A 17,661-nucleotide genomic window follows, 5' to 3' on the forward strand; every position below is an offset into this window, starting at 1 on the left:
CTTTCTCCTTCTTCCTTTTTGTCCTCCTTCCGGTTCACCTCTTTCATGTCCTCCCTCCTGTTTCTTCTCCTTCCTCTTTCTTCTCTTTGTTCTCCTTCCCTTTCTCTATTTCTCATCTTTCCTCTCTCTCCCACTCTTTCTATTCCGCACTGTCCTCCCATTCTATTTCTCGTTACCCTCCATTTCTCTTCTACTCTCTTTCTCTTTCTACTTCTCCCTCTCCTTTTTCTTCTCTTCCTACCAATGCCAGCCTGCCCCATGCAGTGCCTCACTTGGATGTCTTGGCAGTCTTGGAAGCTTCACTACCCTACGTTCTCCTGCAAATGCCCCAATGGGGGCACACATGGAGCAGCCATATCCTCTCCTTCTCCCTCTACGTCTCCTTCCTCATTTCCTTCTACTTTTTTTCCTTCTCTTTCATCTTGTTCATCTTATTTGTCTTCTTTCTTCCTTTTCTTCCTCTTCTTCTCCTCCTCCTTACTCTCCCCAGCACACAACTGCTCAGGCAGACCTGGACATTTCCTTTTTGCCTTTATCTCTCTCAAACACAGGAATTGCTATTTGACATTTCTCTTCCTGTCTTCTCCCCAAGCAGTCAGTCCCAGCCAGGGGGCCAAGCAGAGTGTTGACAGAGAGATGGCTACTGGCTGCAGAAGGAATTGGCTGCATGGCTGCACTCAGACAGCTGTGCTCAAAGGCTCCATGGCCAGATGGAGACAGTGAGGAGTGAGGTTCCTCAGGGGCTGGGGAGGTTGTCCTGGCACCAGAGCTCTTTCCCCTCTTTGGTGGTGACTTTGAGAGTGGCGTGTAGGCAGCCTCAGGAGCTTGCAGGTGACTCCAAGCTCTGTGGCCCTGCTGACACACTGCAGGGAAGGGATCCATCCAGAGGGACCTGGACAGGCTGGAGGGAAGGGATCCATCCAGAGGGACCTGGACAGGCTGGAGGGAAGGGATCCATCCAGAGGGACCTGGACAGGCTGGAGGGAAGGGATCCAGCCAGAGGCACCTGGACAGGCTGGAGGGAAGGGATCCAGCCAGAGGCACCTGGACAGGCTGGAGGGAAGGGATCCAACAGTGGTCCCTGGCAGCCCAGCAGGCAACTGTGCTGAGCTGCATCCAGAGCACAAGGACCAGGGCAGTTTGGAATCTCTGCACACAAGGAGACTCCACAACCTCTCTGGGCAGCCTGCTCCAGCCCTCCAGCAGCCTCACACCAAAGAACTTTCTCCTCCTCTTGAGGAGCAACCTCCTGGGTGCCAGTGTGTGCCCCTTGCCCCTTCTCCTGGCCCTGGGCACCACTGCCAAGAGCCTGGCCCCAGCCTCTCTCCTCCCACCCTTCCCATTCTGATCCCCCCTGCAGTTTCCTTTCCTTTCCCCCTTCTCTTTGGGTGGGAAATGAGGAGTTGAGGAGAGGGAGGCTTTGGGGCTGGAGAGAGCAGAGCAGGCAGAGGCACTCAGATTCCAGCCCTGTGCCTTTAGGTGGCAGCTCCAAAGCATTCTCCAAGCACCTTTGCTTTTGCCACTCCTGCCAGGGCTGCTGCTTGCTTGCAGGAGGAAGTGCAGGAGCCCTGAAGATCTCTCATTTCCTCTGCAATTGGAACTGCTTGGTCAGGCTGCAGAAGAGGAGGCTGAGCAGAGACCTCCCTGCCCTCTCCAGCTCCCTGAGAGGAGGCTGCAGCCAGGTGGGGCTTGGGCTCTGCTCCCTCTTCTCAGCTGAGAGCAGGAGAGGCAATGGCCTGAAAGTGTGCCAGGGGAGGCTTAGCTTGGAGCTGAGCAACAATTGCCTGCAAGAGGGCTCAGGGCTTGGCACAGGCTGCCCAGGCAGCTGGGGGAGTCCCCATCCCTGCAGCTCTTGCAGAACCCTGTGGCACTTGGGGCCAGGCTTTAGTGGCCATGCTGGGCTTGGCTGAGGCTTGCACTGGAGGAGCTCAGAGGACTTCTCCAAGCCAAGCACTTCTCTGATCCTCTGCTTCTGTGCTACAGGAGCCCAGGGCCATGGGTGGAGTCCAGAGGCACTTAGAAACGGAAGCAAGGGATGGTGGAAGAGGAACTCCTGATGCTGACCTCATGCTGGAGAGGAGCAGGGAGGACCTGGCAAGAAGTCAAAGCTGAAGGAAAGAGAACAATAAAATCCTTCATTCCTGCCAGTGTGTTGCAGAGCAGATGAAAGAGGCACCAGGACAGGTTGGGGCTGCCCTGCTGGAGAGCAGCTCCATGAGAATGACCTTGGGGTCTCCAAGGGGGAAGCACAGAGAAGCACTTTGCTTGCAAACAGCACTGCAGGGGCAGGCAGGAGGAAGGCCAAGAGGACAATTCAGGCCTTGCCCTCCAAAGAGACTTTCTTTGGCTGCTGGAGCCCAGGCTGGCAGCCAGGGGACACTTTGCTGTCCCAGGCAAGGGAACCTGAGCACAGCAGCTGCAGCTGCCCAAAGCAAAGAGCCAAAGCAGCCAGGAGCAAAGAAAGGAGCCCCAAAGCTGCCAGGCTGCTGTGCAGGCACTGCTGAAGCTGCAGCCCAGGGAAGGTCTCTCAGTGCAGCCAGGCCCTTCCTAGGCTCTTGCCGACAGCTTCTCCTGCAGCTCCAGCACTCTCACATCTCCCTTGGCTTTGGCATTGTCCAGGAGCACCTGCAGAGAGAAAGAGGCAGGGGGCAAGGCTGGGGCTTAGGATTGCAGTGCTGACCTCCCAGGCCCCTGAATTGCTGCTCTGCAGTCTGGCAGCCCCCAGCCTGCAGTGCCCTGCAGCAGCAAATGTGCTGCTTGAGGCTGCGCCCAAGGCTGAGGAGCAAGTGGCCTGCAATGGAAGCAGCAGTGCTGCCCAGCACCTGCTGCCTGCTGCCCCTCAGCACTGCTGCAGGCACAGACTCACAGCCTGGGCTGTTTTGGAAGGGACCTGAAAGATTTTCCAGCTCCAAGCCCCTGACATGGGCAAGGACACCTCCCCCCAGCCCAGGTTGCTCAAGACCTCATCCAGCCTGGCCTGGAATCCCTCCCTCCAGGGAGGAGGCAGCCACAGCCTCCCTGGGCAACCTCAGCTTTCTTGCAGGCCTTCTTCAGGTACTGCAAGGCTGTAAGGTCTCCCTGGAGCCTTCTCTTCTCCAAATGGTCCTCAACTCTTCTGCAGAGCAGCAGAATTCTTGCCACTTGGGGTTACAGAGAGGCTTTGCTGTTTGGTTTTCCTACCCCCACAGAATTATTTGGGTTGGTACAAGCCTTCTAGGATCATCAAGTCCAACCTTCAACACATCCCCCCATGGCCACTAAACCATGTCCCTCAGGGCAGTCTGCTTTTCCTCTAGCATGGCCTGGAGCAGGGCAAGATTCCCAAGCCCCTGAGTGCAGTGGGGACACTTCAGGTCTGTTGTGACCATAGAGAATCCTGGGACACTGCAAGCTCTGGAGAGCGAGCCAGCAGCTCCCCAGCACCTGCCCTTCTCCAGCTGCCAGCTGATGGCACACCAGGGGCTGACTTTCTGTACGCCAGAGGCTGCCTCACCTTCAAGGACTGAGGATCCTCTCTGGCATGCAGGTGGTGCAGCAGGTACCAGCGTGCCACAGCCACGATGCTCTCTGCAGTCCCTGGCTGCTGAACCACTCTGGCCAGCATCCCACCAGTCTCCCTGGGAAGCACAAACACAGCTGCAGAGCTCACAGAGGGCCCTCCTGGGAGCTGGGACCAGCAGCATCTAAGTCCCCTTGAAGAGATGAGGCAGGTCCCAAGAGTTGTACTTCTGAGCCTGCACTGGGGCATGGAAGCTTTCTGGCAGCTGTCTGAAGGAGGCAGCTTTCTGAGCCTGCCCTGCCCCTGCAGGGAAGTGAAGGCTGTGGCAAGGATTGAACTGGCATGGCTGTGCCTTGGGTAGCTTTGCCCAGGTGGTACAGCAGCCCTTTGGGCATGGAGGAGTGAGATGGCTTTAAGCCTATGCCTTGAATTGCTTCTCACAGAGCTGGAGCAGGAAAGTGCAAGCATGGCAATAAATCACACCTGGGTGTAAGGAAGCAAACTAAGGATTGTTCTGAGCACTTCCACTGGAGAGAGAAATGCTCAAGAGTCAGTACTCAAACCACAGGTCAATCTGTCTGTCTGTCTGGTGTGGCTCTGCTGGGCAGTCTGTGCTTCTCTGCTGCCTTCTGCTGTTTGAAGGCAACACACCGCCAGACTGAGCTTGAAAGCTAAGCTGAACAACCTCTCTGCTTCTTGGCTTTCTTCCTTCTGCCAGGGGGTCTGGGGAGGGCAGGGAAGAGGGAGGCAGGGGGGCAGCTTGCCTGGCTTTGGCCAGGAGGGCTTGGTGCTGTTTCTGTTCATTGTACCTATCTGTAACTCCTGTCAAGCCTGGAGCTTTGTCCCTAGGCCTTGCATTCCATGCTAGACTGTAGTTCTTGCTTGTCAGGACAGCTCCATTGGCTTCTGAACTGAGCTGGTCTGGGGAGGGGCATAGGGGAGGGGCACTTCAGCCCAGCACACTGCAACAATCAGGCCCTCAGATGTGTCAATAAAGTGTCTCCAATCACCACATTGGAGTCCCTGACCAAAGCTGCCCTGACAGAGCCTGCCGTGGGAGGGACCTTCCAAGGGCGTCTTGGCCAAGCCCCTGCAGGCACAGGGACAGCTCCAGACAGAGCAGGTTGCTCAGGGCCACGTCAAGTCTGACCTTGAATGTCTGCAGGGATGGAGCCTCCTCCACCTCCCTGGGCAGCCTGTGCCAGTCTCTGCCCAGCCTCACTCTGCACAACTGCCTCCTGCTGTCCAACCTAAGCCTGCCCTGCTCCACTTCCAAACCACTGCCCCTGGGCCTATCCCCACAGCCCCTTCTGAGCAGTCCCTCCCCAGCCTGCCTGCAGCTGCCCTGCACAGATTGCACTGCAGCTCTCAGCTCTGCCTGCAGCCTTCTCTTCTGCAGGCTGCACAGCCCCAACTCTGCCAGCCTGGCCCCACAGCACAGCTTCTGCAGCCCTCTCAGCATCTTGCTGGCCTCCTCTGCAGCCTCTGCAGCAGCTCCAGGGCTCTCCTGTCTTGCTGTGCCCACAGCTGGACACAGCCCTGCAGGGGAGCTCTCCCCAGGGCACAGCAGAGCAGAGCAGAGGGGCAGGATCCTCTCTCTCCAGCTCTGCCCACACTGCTTTGGATGCAGCCCAGGCTGCCCTTGGCCTTCTGTGCTGCCAGTGCCCATTGCTGGCTCCTCTCCAGCTTCTCCCCCCAGCACCCCAAGTCCTTCCCTGCAGGGCTGCTCTCAGTCTCACCACCCCCAGCCTGGATTGATATGGAGGATTGCCCTGACCCAGCTTCAGGACCTTGCCCTTTGCCTTATTGAACCTCAGGAGGTTCTCCTGAGCTAACTTCTCCAGGCTGGCCAGGTCCTCTACCCTGTCCCTTCTAAGTGCCATACAAGAATGAATTCCTCTGACCAATTTCCCTTCAGTTGCTCTGTGGCCAATGCCCACTTGTGCTGCACTCCAGAGTCAAGAGATGGTGCCCACCTTGCTGCCATGTTGCACTGATACTGCAGCAGTGCCTGCAGGAGAGATGCCAGAGGGCAAGGAGAGAGCTTCAGAGCCTCAGCTGTTGCCTCCTGAACCAAGGCTGGCCAGTGGTCATCTGAGACATTAGCCTGTGGGAAAGGGGGAAACAAGGGAAAAGGGAGGATAAAAAAGGGAAAAGGGAGGAGGTGGAGGGGTAAAGGGAAACAAAAAAGAAAGTTTTTATTTTAGTGAGCAGAGTCATAGAATCATAGAATCAGTCAGGGTTGGAAGGGACCACAAGGATCATCCAGTTCCAACCCCCCTGCCATGGGCAGGGACACCTCACACTAGAATGAGGTGAGTCAATGAGCTCTTTGTCTGCAGCTCTCTAGAGAGCAGGTTCAGCTGATGCTGCTCTGAGTTCAGCAAAGATTTCTGCAGGTCAGGAAGAGATTTCTGCCCAAAGCCAACCCAAACCAACAACTATCAGAAGAGCCTGGAGAAGTCTTGCTGAATATGCCAGAAGCAGCCCTGCCAGCTCGTTCCCCTTTCTCCTTTCTCAAGAGTCTGCTCCCTGTGTTTCAGGAATGCTGCTTTGGATCACAAACCCTTGTTTGTCACCCAGCTTGTGCAGGTCCAGCCCGTGCACAGGACTGTTCCAGAGTGCAGGATGGATCCCCAGCAGGGACATCAGGTTTTACCAGAAGGAAAACCCAACTCTATGATGGGAATGACCTCATGGAGCAAATCCCTGAATCTTCTGTCTGAACCTTCTTATCCCCACTGTGTCCAGCCAGCATTCCAATTGCTGCCCTGGAAAGGGAACCCACTTTCCATCTGACAGATAGCTGAGAGAGGAGCCAATTAGCTGGGATCTGAGCAAGGCTTTCACCAGGCTTTTTGCACATTTGTTCAAGGCAGTGCAGATCAGAAAGGTCAAAAAACATCACTCCAAGCACTTGCCAAAAGTCCCTACCCAGCTCTCCTTGGAGCCCCTTCAGGTACTGGAGGGCTTCTCTAAGGTCTCCCTCCAGGCTGAGCAGGCCCAACTCTGCCAGCCCAGCCCCATAGGGGAGGTTGTCCAGCCCTGTGGTTATTCATCAAACACAAATTTACTTCCAGAGGGGCTTCAGTGAAAGGCTCTAGAAGCCCCTCCACATTCAGCACTTCCTGCCACCCCATCCAGTGTGGGTTGCCTACCATGCAGACTTCCAGGGCCAGCATGGCCAGCCTGAGCAGGCTGGACAGCTTCTCGTGCCAGCTGCCCTGCTGGAATGCCAGCTGCAGACTCTTCCTGTAGCACATCTCTGCTCCAACCATCATCCTTTGGGACTGATACATTTCTGCCAGCCACTGCAAAACAAAGCCCAACACGGTCAGGGCTGGGGCCCCCAAAGCACACAGCCAGGGGTGCCAGCACTGGGCCCCACTGAGCAGAGCCCCACAGCACACAGTCGGCCTCAGCACCACCAGCACCCCCCAGCCTTCACTCCCTGCTCTGCAGACAGCTCCTCACCACAGCAGCACTTTCTGGAGAGCCCTTGGCTACCCATGGACAACTGGCTGAGAGCTGAGCCTTGCTCACAGCTCAGCAAGCAACCTGAGCAGCTTTGTGAAGGCCACACTGTGGTGCCTCATGTGTCTCTAGCAGCTCTGCAGACATGAGAAGAGAGCTGTCCCTCTGGACCAAAGGCTCTCCCAGCCCAGCTGGGCAATGCCAGGAACATGAAACACATCCCAGTGGCAGCCTGAGCTCAGGTGAATGCTGCACAGTTTGTGACCCCAAAGGGCCATGCTGGAGCAGCCAGATGGGGCTGGGGAAGCAGGCCCCTGGGGGTGTGCAGAGGCTCCTGCTGCCTGCTCCACCAGCACCAGATGGCCTGGAGGTGCTCATGGAGAAGGAAAAGGCCTCAGGCTCCTCCCTCTGTGACTCTGCAGCCCTGACACATTTGGTGAAGCCAGACGCAGCCTCCACTCTGGAGATCCCTGACATGGGCATGAAGTGAAAAACCCTTCACTGATCTTCACACCAAGCAACTGCTTCTCAAAACCACAATGCCTTTGCAGCAAAAGTCTTTGGAACTAAGGGGCCTGGAGCAAAACTCTGCCCTGGGACACAGAAGTTATTCAGCATGAGAAGAGCCACACTAGAGTCATAGAATGGCAGGGGTGGGAAGAGACCTCCAGAGCTCATCCAGGCCAAGCTCCCTGCCAGAGCAGGGGCACCCAGGGCAGGGCACACAGAACACATCCAGGTGGGGCTGGAAAGTCTCCAGAGGAGACTCCACAACCTCTCTGGGCAGCCTGCTCCAGGGCTCCAGCACCTCACACCGAAGAAGTTTCTCCTCATGCTGAGGTAGAACCTCCTGGGTCCCAGTTTGTGTCCATTGCTCCTTGTCCTACAACAGGACAGCACTGACAAGGGCCTAGCCTCCTCTTCTTGCCCCTCACCCTTCAGAAGATCTCCTCTGGGGCTGCTCTTCTCCAGGCTCAACAGTCCCAGGATCAGAGATGTTCCAGTCCCTTCAGCATCCTCATGACCTCTGTTGGGTCTCTCCAGCACATCCCTGACCATCTAGAACTGGGGAGCCCAGACTCGGGCCCAGTGCTCCAAACTGGTCTCAGCAGGGCAAAGAAAGCCTTCCCCAGCACTGGTGAGGTTCTGCATCTTGCTGCCCAGCTGCAGGCTGCTCTCTTAGGTCAAACTTCCATTCCTAAGCAGACCAAAGGAATCTTTCTGTCCTCAGCTCTTTGCAGCTGAGGCTGTGTGGCTCTCAGGATGTGAGGGAGCAAAGAACCCTCATGAACAGGCACCAGGGCAGCTCTGCCACATCCATTGTTGCCAGAGAGTTGTGGGCAGTGGAGCAGGGGCTAGTTGGAGGTCCATGGCTGGTGGTGTTCCCCAGGAGTCAGTGCTGGCTCCAGCCCTGTTCAATGTACTCACTGATGACCTGGATGAAGGCACAGAGAGGACCCTCAGGCAGTTTGCTGATGACACCAAACTGGGTGGAGTGGCTGGCAGCCCTCAGGCTGTGCTGCCATCCAGTGTCACCTGGACAGGTGGAGAGCTGGGTGAGAGGAACCTCATGAAGTTCAACACAGCCAAGTGTAAGGTCCTGCACCTGGGGAGCCACAATCTCCTGCAGCAGTACAGCTGAGGGGGACCTGCTGGAGAGCAGCTCTGGGGAAAAGCACCTGGGAGTGCTGGTGGACAACAGCATGACCATGAGCCAGCAAGGCCAACGGTGTCCTGGGGTGCATGGAGAGGAGTGTGGCCAGCAGGTGAAGGGGAATTTTTCTCCCCCTCTACTCTGCCCTGTTGAAGCCACACCTGGAGTACTGAGCTCAGTCCTGAACTCCCCAGTTCCAGAAGGACAGGGAACTGCTGTAGAGGGTACAGCAAAGGCTACAAAGATGGTTAAGGGATTGGAACACCTCTGTGAGGAGGAAAGGCTGAGAGACCTGGAGCTGTTGAGCCTGGAGAAGAGCATCCCCAGAGGGGATCTGAGCAGTGCTGATCAGTACTGCAAGGGTGGGTGTCAGGCCACGTTGGATGAGGCCTTAAGCAACCTAGGCTGGTGGGAGGTGTCCCTGCCAATGGCAGGGGGCTGTAACTGGATGAGCTTTCAGGTCCCTTCCAACCCAACCCATTCTGGCATTCTATAAATAGAAGCTGCTTTATTCTGTGGACAAAGGAATGCAGAAAGTGAAGCAAACTCCCCCCTCCAGTGCTCTGTCTGCTGAGAGCAGCACACCAAAGCCAGGCAGAGGACCTCCCACTTACTTGCCAGGCTGCAACTGAAGTTGAACTGTTCATGACTGTCTTGTGGAGCTCCTTCAGGATGCTGTCTGGAAGCTCCCCGTGAGTCTGCAGCAGCTGCTTGCACTGCACTTGTTTCAAAAGCAAAAGCAGAGCTGGGTGCTCAGGGCGGCTTTGTAAACCCTAGAACCAGAACAAGGCTGAGTGTGACACCAGAATTGGTATGGGCAGACACCAGCAGACACTTGGACAGCTCCACTTTGCTCTGTGCAGCAAACAGCACTGAAAGCACCCTCAGGGTGTCTGCAACCTGACATTGCCCTCCTGCTCTGCACAGTGTTCCAGGAATTGACCCACGGCAACAGAGTAGCCCACCCTAAATTTTGTGCATGTTCCGCCCTTAGAGACTGCTGAGAGACAGAGAGAGGAGTAGCAGACCCCCAGCTCTCCTTTGGTTTCTCAGTACCAGATTTGGGCTCACAAGGCTCCTGCCTGCAGTTCCTGCTTTGAGTATCTGCCATGTTTTGGTGAACAGCAGGGTAGGGAATAGAGGCAGGAAGGCAGACTGAGCTCTGGGCCAGCATTCAAACAGTTTGGCTGCTGCACACAGGAAGCACCTTGAGGAGAGAAGAAAATGCCAACCACTGCTGCATCTTGCAGCTCTACTGGACCAGAGAGCTGCTGACTCAGTGATCACCCTTTGGCACCATGCACACAAACCATGACTGGTGTAGAACGCCACCCCAATGCCAGGACAGTGCCATCATACCTTGTTACACAGAGCTTCAGCTGCTGAGAGTTCTCCAATCTGCTCCAGACTGGCAACAGCTTGGCACAGACACCACTCTTCAAGAGCCTGGATATAACTCTGTGGAAGGTTGCTTGCTGCAGCTGCAGACACAGATAAAACACAAAAGCACAGTGCTGTGTGTGCTGCAGTGCTACAGCATGTCACATCTTCTAGACCTAGAGAGAGCTGTGAGGGGCACTAACCTCACCTGGTTTCCCTCACTAGAAGGAAGACTGGGAGACAATAAAACCCAAAGCAGGAAAAGAGAAAACTCCACAACTTCTCTGGGCAGCCTGCTCCAGGGCACTGTCACCTTGCAGTGAAAAAGTTTTACCTTCTGTTCATGTGGAACCTGCTCTGCTCCAGCCTGCACCCACTGCACCTTGTCCTGATGTTTTGAGAGCAGTCAGGGACACAAGGAATTTCAATCCCAGCTTTCTAAACACTCAGGCTGTGCCTGCCCTGGAACACAGAACTCCAGAGTAACTCCAGAACTCAAGCTGAGAAGAACTCAAAGCCTGTCAGCTGTGTTGCTGTGCTGTACCACACCCATCCCCCTGGACACCAGAGTTCATAATTCCTGCTCTAGAAAGGCTCTGGAGTGCATAGCACATTGCAGCTGAGTGATGAACCCTACCCTGCACACTGGGGCTTAGCTTTCTCACATGAGAGAACACAGCTGCAGCTCAACCCCATCCTGAGCCCTTCCCAGCTTATTCACAATCCCAGCAGAGTACTGCAGGCTTGGAGCACTCCCATTTGGTTCCCTTTCCTTTCAGCTCTAAGGCTCAGAGCTCTTACTTTGGGCTGAGACTGCAGCCAGCAGAGTCCTCTCCAGGGCGGCGCGCGGTGGCTGGGCGCGGCTCAGACAAGCAGCAGAGTTCTCAGCGTGGCAGGCTGCCAGCAGCACTGCCCAGGCACCAGGGGTGTCTAGGCAAGAAGGGGCACAGGCAGATCAGGCCTGCTCTGGTGGGACTGCCAGGCCACTGAGAAGGGTTTGCACCAGAGCAGGCATGGAAACAAAGCCGGCAGGGGAAGCACATCCCAGTAAGACACAGCCAGCATTCTCCTCACAACACAAATCTGACAACCCAGAACCACAAAGCAACCCAAGGAAAAGCAGATTTTGGTTGTTGGCACAACAAATGCTTTGATGTGCTAAACAATCACTACAGTGTGGCAAACAAGAGTGACCTGGAGAGAGGTGGATGGCCTTCTGGATGTTCTTCAGAGGGTTGTTCTTCTTATCTTCTGCCATGAGACAGCCTGCAGCCAGCTGGTTCACTGCAATGCTCAGCAGGGCCTCCTGCAAAGCAGAGCACAGAAGGGAGCTCCCAGGGGGACAGCAGTGAGCAGAGGGGACTGGGTTAGGGCTGGGGATGGAATTACAAAGCCTGGGGGGTTAAGAGAGCCAAACCTTTCCATGGTTCACATCGAGCACTTGGGCAATCCTTCCAGCCACAGCTCCTGCCTGCAAGAAGAGAGACAATTGTGTGGCTGATTAATGAAGAGATGTTACACCAAGGGTAGTGCAAATGTGTTTAGTTTGTGCTGACCAGGAGCACCAAGCATGCACAGGGACAGCTTTGCCTGCCCTGTACCACAAACAGCCAAGAAGAGATCTTCAGGATGAGAATTTATCCAGATGTTGTGTCCCTGCTTGTGTCTAACAGAGGTGTTCCTTTGAAGCTGCTATTTCTGTTTTACACAATTAGTATAAATTAAGACAAGGAGAACTGATTTGGAGAAGAGCCAATCAGAAGCATAAAAGCAGCAAGGGAACACTGGCTGATGTAGGAATAGGATGGAACAGGTTGCCCAGAGAAGTTGTGGAGGCTCCAAGCCTGGGAAAAAGGCCAGGGCTGGATGAGCAACCTGGGATAGGGAGAGGTGTCCCTGCCCATGGCAGGGGGCTGGAACTGGCTGAGCTTTAAGATCCCTTCCAACCCAAACCACTCCAGGATCTGAGCATTGCCCTGTGTGTGCTTGGGTCTGTAAGACTTGAACCTGCACAGTCAGCACTGAAGTGTGGGACTTGAGTTGAAAACCAGCATGCAGACAGCCTAGACGGGTCACAGCCACCCCCTTACCTTGGCCTGCCCTGGGGCATAGAAGGGAAGCAGCTGAGCCAGCAGAGCCCAGAGGGCAGGATCAGCAGGGGTGCTGCAAAACACAACCAGGGTCAGACTTCCTGCTTTAGATAGGAACCTGCAGGCAGTTGCTGCAAACCCAAAAGGGATCTTTCTCTGCTGAGAAAATAACCCAACTAGGGTTGAACACAGAGCATTCAAATAGCAACTGAAAACAAACAGCACAACACTGAAGTTCCCTTGGTGGCTAAAGAAAGAAGAGGAACACAAGATGCACATCAATAATCAGGGGAAGGAAATGAGTACACTGCATGGCTGCACACTCCTGAGGTCCTACCCTCAAGTGAGGAATATGGAATTTGAATTGCAGCTGGAGAAAAGCAATTTGCATACAGAATGCAACTGCTTTCAGAAACCAGGGACCAGGAGGTGTGTCTGGTTTGAAGGCATTGATCAGAGCTCCCCTTTCTAGAATGCTCAAGCTAATCACCACCAAATTAAACACACACTGAGCTAATGAGAGAGCAGCTTCAGAGGCAGTTCAATATTAAATGCAGGGCCTAGGGACTTCTCCAGGATGAAGATTCTGCTACACACCATGAAAAAGGCTTTTGCAGAAGAGGGAATGGATCTGGCTACCAGAGAGGCCATCAGAACAAACCCAGAAAGCCCCAGACCAAGCCTGGAAGCTCTGCTGTTTGATCAGAGAGCAGGGATCTGCCTGTCAGGTGCTGATGCAAGCTTCAGGGAGAGCTTCACATGGGCAAAGACAATTTGCTGCTTGTTTAGAAGCCTGCTGCCAGGGATCAGAAGCTTGGTCACTGCTCCCTGTAAGCCAAGCTGAACATTCAGCTAACCATCACCTACCAGTGTATTGCTTTGCAGATTTCTCTCTGCAGCTCCACACTCCTGCCCTGCAGAGCATGGAGAGCAGAGGCTATGAGGCACCTCTCATCCAGGCTTCTGTCCCTTTTCTCCTGCTTCTTGAGTTCCTTCAGGGCTGCTGCTGCCAGGGTAACATCCTTCTTCAGCAGGCCCAGTGTGCACAGAGCCTTCAGACTTTCAACACAAGGTTCCTGCAAGGAGCTGTTGGATCAGAGAGAGGGAAGGAGAGCACAACACAGAGCACAAATGACACTTGCTGGGGACACTGCTGGGAACAGACTCCTGTCACTGGTGCCCAGGGACAGCACCAGGGGCAATGTCCAGCCTGGAGGGGAGAAAGCTCCAGGGAGACCTCAGAGTAGCCTTCCAGTACCTAAGGAAGGCCTGCAAGAAAGCTGGGGAGGGACTATGGACAGGGGCTGGGAGTGCCAGGATAAGGGACAATGGCTTTGAGCTAGCAGAGGGCAGATTGAGAGTGGGGAGGAGGAAGAAGTTCTTGACAGTGAGGGTGGGGAGAAAGTAGCACAGGTTGACCAGAGAGGCTGTGACTGTCTCCCCCCTGGAGGTGTTCCAGGCCAGGCTGGATGAGGCCTTGAGCAACCTGGGCTGGTGGGAGGTGTCCCTGCCCATGGCAGGGATGATCCAAGCCTAGCCAGACTGTGAGTCTCTGATTAGACATCCAATCTGCTCAGCACACCAACCCTTCCATTCCATTCTGCATTCAGGATATGGAAGATGACAAAGCCATCAACCAAAAAAAATCTATCACATCAAGAAGCTTAGAAGAATCCTGCCTCCAGTGCAACACAAAGACAATACCCACTGATATCCCTCCAGAACTACAGGTGAGGATGCAGCAGGACACTAAAACATCAGCCACTGAATGTTCTTCCCTCCACTCACCATTTGAACAGCAGTGTCTGTGCAGCATCCACTCTGTTCTGCTTGTACTCTGCTATGGCCATGGCAGTCAGGACATGAGCTTTGTCCTCCTCAGACTCAGCCACAGACAGGGCCTGTTCATAGGCTGCCAGAGAGTCAAGGTCAGGATTGAAGGAGAGCAAAACACATCATCTGCAGTTCCTCTAAACAGGCATGGGATTAGAACACACACTCTGGGACACTTGGGGTTCAGGTTCACTGTTTTTCATAACCTCTTCTCAGGGAGGAGTGGCTGAAACAGCACCAGGCTGTGCTGCCATACAGTGAGACCACGGCAGGCAGAAGAATTGGGCAAAGGGGAACCTTATGAGGTTCAACCAGGGCAAGTGTAGAGTCCTGCACCCAGGGAGGAACAACCTCCTGCAGCAGTGCAGGTGAGGGGGGACCTGCTGGGAAGCAGCTCTGTGAAGAAAGACCTGGGAGTGCCAGGGGGACAAGTTTCCCATGAGCCAGCAGTATGCCCTGGTGGCCAAGGAGGCCAATGGTGTCCTGTGGTGCATCAAGAGGAGTGTGGGTAGCAGGGCAAGGGAGGTTCTCCTTCCCCTCTATTCTGCCCTGGTGAGGTGTCCTCAGGAATCCTGAGTTTGTATCCTGGCAATGGATACAAAGTAGAATACAGGAGGTTTCACCTGAATTTAAGGAGAAACTTCTGAACAGGAGGAGAAAGTTGTTTGGTGTCCTGGGCAAGCTGTTGTGCGTACTCTGCTGGAGCAGGGGAGTTGGACTGGATCACCTCCAGAGGTTCCTTCCATCCCCACCATGCTGGGATTCTGGGATTTAAAATGCTGAGCTGGCTGCTCCTTTGCAGGTCCTTACACTCCTGCACTGCCTTTCATCACTCCTCACATCTTCACAGCACAGAACGCAACACTACCACAGCTCTTACATTTACCACTGAAGGCTCAAGTGAACAACTTAAATCTCCTGCCCAGAACTGATTTTTCCAGGAAAACTCTTTCATTTGAGAGCAAGGGCAGCTAAAAGCACAACAGCTTTAATGGGCAAGAATTAAACATTGCAAGAAATGCAACTTCCCTTTGGACATCTGAACAGTTCCAGCAGCCTAGTGAAGAAAAGAGTGGTGGAGTTTGTACCTGTGAGAACTGAAAGCAAACTAAACTCTCCCAGAATGCTCTGAATGGGGCAGATGCTCACCTTTGATGCTCTCTTCTAGCAGACCCTTCTTGAAGTAGGCCAAGGCTAACCCCACAAAGCCATCAAAGTCAGTGAGGGGTATGGATGTGTAAACCTCAATGGCCTCATCACACCGGCCCAGGGCACTGTGAAGGCAAGAGCAGACACTGGCATGAGGGATGGAACCACAGCTGCTGTGGCACAGATAAGCTGTCTCTGCAGGGCAGGAAGCTCCCACAGCAGCTTTAATCATAGACTGTTTGAGTTGGAAGGGACCTTTGATGATCATCCAGTTCCAACCCCCTGCCATGGGCAGGGACACCTCCCACCAGCCCAGCTTGCTCAAGGTCTCATCCATCCTGCCTGGAACACCTCCAGGCAGGAAGCAGCCACAGCCTCCCTGGGCAACCTGTGCCAGTCTCTCCCCACCCTCACTCTCAACAATTTCTTCCTCATCTCCAGTCTTGTTTCTTCACAAACTTCAGGCATCGACTGTCCTCTACCCAAGTTATTCAAATAACAAAAGCCAAACAAACCCCACCAGAACCTTCCCCCTATGCCCAGGTACCACCTTGTGTGTCTAGAAATCAAAGAATGGTTTTGGTTGAAGGGGCCTAAAGATCACCACCATCCCCCTTCTCTGCAGAGACTCCAAACCCTCCTGGGCCACTGTGATCCTGGGCTAGCTGCAGTGGGTGCCCTGCTTTAGCAGGCGGTTGGACTGGATGATCTCTAAGGTCCCTTCCAACCCCCACCATGCAGGGATTCTTAAGTCTTCTCTGAAATTAAAGAAAGAATTCATAATTATCACTGCCAGAAGTTCTGTTCTCATGTACAGAAACAAAAAATTTATCACTTTTCCCTAGAGAGCTGACAAATGATCCAATGAGCACAGCCTGAGCTCTCTCGTACCAAAGAGAAGTCTGAAAGTCTTCATCTGCTGACACTTGTGTCCTGCACTCCCTGAGGAACTGTGAAGGGAACTCACAAGTGTGAGCAGGCCTGCAGCAGGGGGGGGATCAGCAGGGAGAACACAACACCCCAAGGCCATGTGTTAGGCTGTAAAAGTCAAATGCAGGTTCAGAGGGCAGGTTGAAGGGATTTTGAAGCAGATCTTTCCTTCAGCCTGAGCCTGCTACACACCTCTGGTGTGGAGACCGTTAGAGGAAGCACCCAGCTCCTGCTGGAGGTCACAGAATGTGTGTGTTAGAGTGTGAGAAGGCACTTCATTATCAAGACAAGGACAAGGGAATTAGAAGGGAATCACTGTGTGGTAAAGTGTGAGGATGTTCAGCAGTTCCTCCCAGTCTGACTTTCTTTCTCACCCACTTCTGGAGCATACCCAAATTTAAGTCCAACTTGTCTACAACAAAGAATGGATTCCTGGATCACTTTTAGCAACCACCCTCCACCTTTCAGCCTCCCTCATGGTTCGTGCCACTGCCTTTGCTGAAGTTAGGAGCTGAGGAGATTTGTCACCCAGCACTTACCACAGGGACCTGCCATAGTTTTGCATTGCTGTCTTGTATCTCTCAGTGTCCTCAGAGTTTTTCAGCAGGGAAGCTGCCCTGAAAATGACCAGAATTAGGAGTAATGACCATTGGGCTAAAACATGCCTATTTTGACAACAGTTCTCAGAGCAGAACAAATGTTTTCATGAAGATTTTCTGTGCTCATTAAGCACAAAGAGATTATCTTACAGATCTAAACCATGTTCACCAAACCAAACTTCCTTTGCCACCTCCCCGTCCCCCTCCCCTGTGAAAAGGACAAGAAAAAAAAAACATTGTGCCCAGGTGGTCAAAAAGGTCACCAGCATCCTGGCCTGGATCAGCAATGGTGTGGCCAGCAGGCACAGGGCAGGAACTGTGCCCCAATACTGGGCATTGGTGGGGCCACACCTCACATCCTGAGTTCTGTCTTATGCCTCTCACTTTCAGAAGGACACTGAGGGGCTGGAGCAGGTCCAGAGAAGGGCAACTAAGGTGGGGAAGGGTCTGGAGAAGAGGGCTGGGGAGGAGCAGCTGAGGGAGCTGGGGCTATTTAGTGGGGAGAAGAGGAGGCTGAGGGACATCTCAATGCTCTCTGCATCTCCCTGAGAGGAGGTTGGAGCCAGGTGGGGGTTAGGCTCTTGCTCCCTTGTCTCAGGTGACAGAAGGAAAGGAAATGTCCTGAAATTGTGCCAGGGAAGGGTTAGCTTGGGCATGATGAACAATTTCTTTGCTGCAACAGTGGTCAGGGATTGGCAGAGGCTGCCCAGGGAGGTGGTGCAGTCCCCATGGCTGGAGGTGTTGCAGCAAGGTGTGGCCATGGCAGCTGGGGCCAGGGTTTGGTGCCCATGGTGGGGTTGGGTTGATGATGGACTGGATGATGTTAGAGGCTTTTCCAACCCAAACAACTCTGTGATGCTATTCTATGAAAATGAAGCCAAACCACGTTCATTAATGAGGTAGGGGCCAAAACTAAACCCAAGCTATTATGTCTTACAACTCCTAAAATGTCACTTAAATCCCATTTAGTGAATTAACTAAATCCTCCAGCTCTGGCCTCTAGATTTCTAAATGGAACAGGACCATCCCCACACCTCCCTTTACAGCACAATT

At 54.0% G+C, this 17,661-nt stretch overlaps 1 protein-coding gene across 6 annotated transcripts in view; it reads right to left on the reverse strand.

Annotated features, from left to right (window-relative positions):
• Window positions 1-2,135: 2,135 nt before the first annotated feature.
• The window catches only part of SKIC3 (SKI3 subunit of superkiller complex), a 58,110-nt gene continuing 42,584 nt past the window's right edge, over window positions 2,136-17,661 (reverse strand). For all 6 annotated transcript variants that reach the window (XM_054398363.1, XM_054398367.1, XM_054398361.1 and 3 more), the window contains 14 exons: window positions 16,549-16,626; window positions 15,080-15,204; window positions 13,886-14,009; window positions 12,965-13,183; window positions 12,098-12,170; window positions 11,425-11,478; window positions 11,202-11,313; window positions 10,809-10,937; window positions 9,987-10,108; window positions 9,242-9,400; window positions 6,658-6,810; window positions 5,476-5,606; window positions 3,494-3,617; window positions 2,136-2,625 (listed from right to left, as the gene is read on the reverse strand). In XM_054398363.1, the coding sequence (XP_054254338.1) occupies window positions 2,548-2,625; window positions 3,494-3,617; window positions 5,476-5,606; window positions 6,658-6,810; window positions 9,242-9,400; window positions 9,987-10,108; window positions 10,809-10,937; window positions 11,202-11,313; window positions 11,425-11,478; window positions 12,098-12,170; window positions 12,965-13,183; window positions 13,886-14,009; window positions 15,080-15,204; window positions 16,549-16,626 (1,681 nt within the window). In that variant the 3' untranslated portion in view covers window positions 2,136-2,547. The remainder of the gene's footprint in view (window positions 2,626-3,493; window positions 3,618-5,475; window positions 5,607-6,657; window positions 6,811-9,241; window positions 9,401-9,986; window positions 10,109-10,808; window positions 10,938-11,201; window positions 11,314-11,424; window positions 11,479-12,097; window positions 12,171-12,964; window positions 13,184-13,885; window positions 14,010-15,079; window positions 15,205-16,548; window positions 16,627-17,661) is intronic.

The sequence above is a fragment of the Indicator indicator genome (assembly GCF_027791375.1).
Source record: "Indicator indicator isolate 239-I01 chromosome Z unlocalized genomic scaffold, UM_Iind_1.1 iindZ_random_scaffold_137, whole genome shotgun sequence".
NCBI lineage: Eukaryota > Metazoa > Chordata > Aves > Piciformes > Indicatoridae > Indicator > Indicator indicator.